The sequence below is a fragment of the Sturnus vulgaris genome, chromosome 14 (assembly GCF_052056855.1).
Source record: "Sturnus vulgaris isolate bStuVul1 chromosome 14, bStuVul1.hap1, whole genome shotgun sequence".
In the NCBI taxonomy this organism is placed as follows: domain Eukaryota; kingdom Metazoa; phylum Chordata; class Aves; order Passeriformes; family Sturnidae; genus Sturnus; species Sturnus vulgaris.
Window position 1 is genome coordinate 1406961 of NC_142256.1, and position 6000 is coordinate 1412960.

The 6000-nt window shown below is 58.5% G+C and overlaps 1 protein-coding gene across 1 annotated transcript in view; it reads right to left on the reverse strand.

Moving 5' to 3' along the window:
• Positions 1-5797, reverse strand: part of LOC106853777 (gamma-aminobutyric acid type A receptor subunit epsilon) — a 34476-nt gene extending 28679 nt beyond the window's left edge. Inside the window, exons 1-3 of the mRNA XM_014877239.2 lie at positions 5708-5797; positions 407-555; positions 167-234 (exon numbers count right to left, since the gene is read on the reverse strand). Of these exons, the coding sequence (XP_014732725.1) occupies positions 167-234; positions 407-555; positions 5708-5763 (273 nt within the window). The 5' untranslated portion in view covers positions 5764-5797. The remainder of the gene's footprint in view (positions 1-166; positions 235-406; positions 556-5707) is intronic.
• Between the last annotated feature and the right edge of the window lie 203 nt (positions 5798-6000).

Below are 6000 nucleotides of genomic sequence, written 5' to 3' on the forward strand. Positions count from 1 at the left end.
AGCTCCCAGCAGGTCACAGCACCTCTCACCAAGGGAAAGAAGACCTCTCATGCCAACACCACCTTCACACCGCGTCTAGCCAGCATGACACAACCTGCCACAGCTCTGGACCAGCCCCTGGCCCGGGGGGGGGACACTGTGAGCCTGCAGCCACGCCAGCACTCACCATCTGGATGACAGACACGGGCCCGATGCTGTTCACGTAGATATCCACATCAATGAACGTGGGCTTGACTGGAAAGACAAGAAAACACCATCAGTACCATCAGCCAGGGCCAGGAGCATTTGCAGAGGGATGAAGACAAGGGGAACTTCTGGGATGAGTGTGGCAACAAAAGCATGCAAAATGCAAGACATGGCCAGGGCATGGCCAGGGTGGCCACAAGGAGGTTCAGGGGACACTTACTGCCAATGTCAGGCCTCAGCTTGTTGTCATAGTTCTTGAGCAGCGAGTTGAGGATCTGTGTGGCATCAGTCTCCTGTGCCTTGGGGGTGAGGACCCAGGTTTTATTGATGCTGAGGTAATCGTAATCATATTCCTCTGTGCTCTCACACCTGGAGAGGAGAGACAAAGGGCAGGGATGTGGTTGTGGCAGCTCTCTGGCACTCCCTGGGAGCAGGGGCACTGCTGTGTTTCAGAGATACCAAAGGAAGAGGATGCAGCACGGATAAAAGGCAGAGCACAAGGAGCTCGGGGAGCTCCTCTCAGCCACACTGCTAAGAAGACACAACTCACCTGACATGTAGAGACCTTGCCACCAGTGGGAAAGACTAGCATGGAGTGCTCCACCTCCTCCTTAGCTCCCCTTGGAGACACACAGCTCATCCCCAAGGTGTGGGAGCCAGTCCCTGCTTTCCCTGCCTTCCTACTCATCCCACCCAGCAGCTCCTGCTGCCAGAGCTTCCTGTTAACCTCAAATACCTCCAGTACTCTGCCTGCTGCTGACACCTGAAGCACGCTTTCTCTGAGGAAAGAGACAGTGACAAAATAGTGGTTTTGGGGAGCAAGACATTTGCAATAAATGGATTTCAGAGAAAACAGGTCCTAACCTACCATGCAGGCATGGTGCAAGTCTGGCATGCCAGGAACCCAGCCATCTGCCCTGCACAGATCCCTGGAAATTAATGCCTTATGCAAACTCCTCTGCCTCGAGGCCAAGATCTGCCACAACCCATTCCCTGCACTCAGCAACCCTTCCTGCCCAGCCTGTGGTGTGAGCTCCCGTTTAAAGAGGTCCCATCTTCCCAATCTCCCAGTTCCAAGCCAGGCAAGGAAAGCTCGTATTCATCCTCCTTTGGACATGATCCACTTAGCAACAGCTTCTCTCACTGCCTTTCAAATGTGCCCTCTCTAAACCTTTCTCACTTCTCCCTTTTCCTAAAGGGAGTCTTCCTAAACCGTCTAATTAGATTAGGTCCACACGGTCACCCGGGAAATTCTTACCACCTGCCACTGCTCTGGGCAGCTCATTCACAAGGCTGTCCCCGGAATGACACAGCCATATGCGGGAGAGGATGCTCCCACTGCCGGCACAGCCCCCTCGACGTCTGCCGTGCCAGCGTGTCACCTGCTCCAGCGACAGGGAGGGTCTCGCAGCGGGAGCTGCCACCGTGTTGACACTTCCCAGCTGGAGCCTCGCAGCTCCGAGGCGCAATCGGGCACCACGGACACGCATCTCCCTCCAGCGCCTGGGGAGCCACGGCCGGGCCGAGCATTACATTGACACGTTGCGGCCGATTTATCAGATGCTCCTCTTTCAAAACCGCAGACGAAACTCGCTTTCACGATCGCTTTGAAACTCTCGGCATCTCCGCATGTCTCGGACGCGTCCCCTGCCGAGGGCTGCCTGCCTGCCTGCCGCCGCGCATTAGGTGTTGGTACATCAGCTCATTGTTTGCTGTCTGATCGCGCTGCGCTTCCTCGCCGTGCTTCAGGAGTGTTAAGCAGCGCTGTCAGGATGCGCTTCCCCACCCGAGCAGCGCCGGCTCGCCGGGCTATCGCCGCGGCGCTGCCTCCGAAGCGCTGGCGAGCAGGGAGCTCTGCACCACCCAGCAGCTGCAGGAGGCACGGGGGACCACCCTGAGCCCACCCCAGAGTGGCACAGGGCTGAAATCGGGGGCTGGCCCCGCTCCTGCCGGGGACAAAGAGGGGCATGTGCCCGCAGCGCAGCTCAGGGCAAGGGAAAGCAAAATCCGAACTGCTTTCCCTTGCTGCCAGAGCTTTGGATGATGGAGCTGCCTCTGGCAAAGTGGGAACTGCTACACTAGAAACGTTTTCTCCGTGTTCCTTTGACCTTACTTGAAGTCATGTGCCAGCACTGAACTCTGTGCATGCTCCTGCCCTGCCAAAAATCCTGGTCCTCTGAGAAACTGTAAGGCTACAGCAGAGTCTTGAAACATCCCTCTGGGGGCTGAGCATACCCCTGCTCTCAGACTTCTGGTTTCCCCTCATTTAGTGTCACTGATTAACACACCAAGGCGTGGGGTAGCATTTCCAGAGAGTTACATCCCTGATGCAGGGACACTACCAAAAATATGCCTTTTGCTAGTGCAGCTAATCCTAGTCAACTAAACCGTACTAAGCCATCTTAGCATAAGCAAACCAGCTTTTGCTGGAGAAAATATGCTTTTCCTGAGTGCCTGTGCACACACAGACACACATCAGCCTTTGCTGGTCAAGAGTGTAACTCTTATGCCACCCTATCCAAGCCATTGCCTCCTCCCCAGTCTCTCTTCTTGGTGGCCCCACTTTAAACTGAGAAGGGAAGAGCCCAAGATCTGTGGCAGAGGAGAGGTATTAAGGTGACATGTGCATCCCCCCGCCAGCTGCTAATGGAAATGTCACACTGGAGGCCTGCAGAGATGCCCAGGTGCTGTGAACATTTGGTGGCCGGGCAGCTCCATCTCCAGGCACCAAGCAACTGGCTTGGTGACAGGGGACAGCCAGTTTTCATATGTGTCTGTGCAGTCAGGGGAAAAGGCAGAGCCGTGTTTCCTCACCTCTGCTTATTGAGACATCAGAACACCCTCCTCAGAGCAGGACCATGGGGCTGGGACACAGCCACAGTGTGGGCAGGAGGGTGACAGTAGCATAGAACTGGGGGCGTTGCAAGGAAATCCCTGGTCTTGACAGAGGAGTTGGGGCCATGGCAGCCCCTGCTGGTGCCCCGAGCAGGAGGCTGGCACGGCAGGGAGGTGTCCTTTCAGATGTGCTCACGTGTACGGATGAGATTGGACAATTCTCCCTGGGCAACCCATGGCATTACAGCAGGGCAGAGCCGTGCCTCGCTCCCTCATTCCCTTTTACTCAAGCAGACACCTGTTTGGCTGAGGCTTCCAAACACACTGCTGGGGAAAGTCACCTGAAGAGCTGGTGGCTGGCTCCCTCCCCCAGTGCCCAAGCTGTCTGACAAGGTGTTCCTTTGGCAGGACGAGGGGAAGAGCAACATGTGCCACGAGCCCTTGAAGACACTTCTGCTCCTTGCCTGCTGGGGCAGCTGCTGGTGCTTGACTGGGATGCACACCCACTATTATTCACGAGCTGGTGGTGGCCCTGCAGCAGGAACCTCCCGGCTCAGATGCAGATTCCCGGGCTGTATCCAGCCCTGCTGCAAACACAGCTGAAAGCCTTCCCTGCTCCCCAGGAAAAGAGAGCAGCAAAATGCAAGAACAACATTTCCGTTGGTTGAAAAGCACTGTGGTCAATTCTAATTAACACATGCTAATGTGTCCTTCTTGTCACCCATCCCAATGCCTCCTAGGGTTTCAGGCATAGGGGTGTTGAGGCAGATGACTCTGAATTAGAAGCGGGCAGAGGATTTAAGGATAGGGGGCTCTAAACTCCCCCTACCCATTTCACGTGTTCCTAGCTCTGACAACACACTCCATGAAGCCCCAGTGGTCCAGTCTGCATTGTTTCACCCACCTGCCAAGCCCAGCATCTGGTGTGATGCTGTGCAGGGATCTTGCCTTCAGGGCTCAGAGTTGGCTGCCCTGGTCCCAGCCCAGGCAGTGCCCTGGGAAACGCTGGTGCATGAGCCTCTGTGCTGGGGGTACCATCTGGGGAGTGCTGAATCACCTGGCAAAAAGCATCCAGCCTGCTCCAGCACCAGAGGAAGGGAAGGGTCTTGCTGCTTGTATGGGAGAAGAGCAAACATACACAGCTCTGTTCACATGAGCAGAGCTCCTCACCCCAGCACCTACCATGAGCAATAGGGAAGAGGAGATTCACCCTCCACAACTGCATCCAGGAAAAATGCAGTGAATGCAGAGCAAAACCCTGATATAACTTGCTCTTTTTGTCCTCTCGCAGGATTCCTCTCCCACTCCATCATGCCCGCCCCCCAAAATCCACAGACACTGCTCCTGGCAAAGCAAGGCTCAGGGTAGAGGCAAACTTAGGCACTGGGCAGAAGAGAGGCTGGGCCAGCTATGGGGTGAACATTCCTGCTCAAGGGTATGTGAATATATGATTTAATTGCTCCTCCGTGTGATCTTGCAGCTCACAACTCACCCTCTCGAAATGCAGGGCTCGTGGCAATGCACAGCAGGGACGGTGGGGCACAGGAACTGGGACCACCACGGATCCATCCCCCTCTCAGCCCTCCAATGCCCCCTGGCACCTGCACGGGTCTCCTCCCGGGCAGTTTGGTGCCAGGGTACGAGCAGTGGGGCAGCTCTTGCTCCTCGACACTGGGGAGGCCAAGTCATACAGGACCATGGCAGGGATGGACTTTGTGCCCACCCCCGGGGTCGAGAAGCACTGGCAGGGCAGACCATTAGTAGCAGGATTCATGCTCCTTGTCCCTGACTGCATCTGTAATGGGATTTGATCGGCTTTAAGGCGGCTTATTCTGCCAATTAGCTTCAGCCAGTAAAATCCCTCTTCCCCCAAGCCCTGGGGGTAACAATCTGCTGACAACATGTTCTTTCCCCATCTAGCCATTAAACTCATCAGTAGGGCTAGGAATTGTAGGAAAAAAAAAAAAAAGGGAAAAAGAAACTTGAAACCCCCTTGTGCGTGGGCCCTTTCATCGCTGTTTACAGAAAAGCGCTACGAACGGCTGGCCCTGGGAAAGCACTGCCACCTGCCCGCCCTGCCTCCTCGCCGGGGCACCGGGCTGGCACCGGCCCGGCACCGGGCTGGCATCGGCCACCCACAGCCGAGACCTGCGGCCAACCTGTGGAGCAGGGCAGGGCAGGAGCCCGCGTTGCCCTCCCGCCTCCAGGCTACATGCCCTGCGGGGGCTTCGGGGCTCGAAGGGATGGAGTACAGGGAAGGGGATGTAAGCTCCTTCCCACCCAGCCTGACTCCACGTTGAAGTGCCCCGGTGATGGATGGAGCTCCCCGGAGATGTCGGGCTCTCTCTGTTCCTGCTCCGGGCACCCCCGGAAAGAGGCTCTGCCCTCGGCAGGATTAGCCAGCGGGGTGATGGCGAGGTGGAAAACGGGATGTCCTCCCGATTTCGGCATGCCGAGGGGGAGCCCGGGGTGCAGAGGACACGCAGGCACTCGGTGCTGCCGCGACGGGACCCGCTGGAAGGAACAGCTGGGGGCACGGAGGTGCCAAACCCCCGCTGGAGCCGGCGCGGCGAGCGTGGGGAGAGGCGCTGCGACTGCAACCCCCTCCCCTCCCATTGCCCCGACGGGTAAACTGAGGCAGGGAGGAGACATCGCGAGGGATGGCGGGGGGCGGGGGGACACTCACCTGGCGCGCAGGACCGGCCCGAGGGCCAGGCAGAGCAGCAGCACCGTGCGGGGCATCTCTGCGAGGCGAGCGGCGGCCCGGGGGGCGGCGGCGGCCGTGCGCCCGCCCGGCGGGGCTCAGCGCGGGGCCGGCCCGGGGGCGGCGACGGGGCCCCCCCGCTGCCCGCTGCGCCGCGCTCCGGCCCCGCCGCCGCCGCCCGCTCGGCCCCGCGCTCCGCGCCGCCCGCCGCGCTCCGCAAACTTGGGCATCTCTTCTCCGGTCGGCGGCGGGGAGGGGCTGGCAGCGGCTCCTGC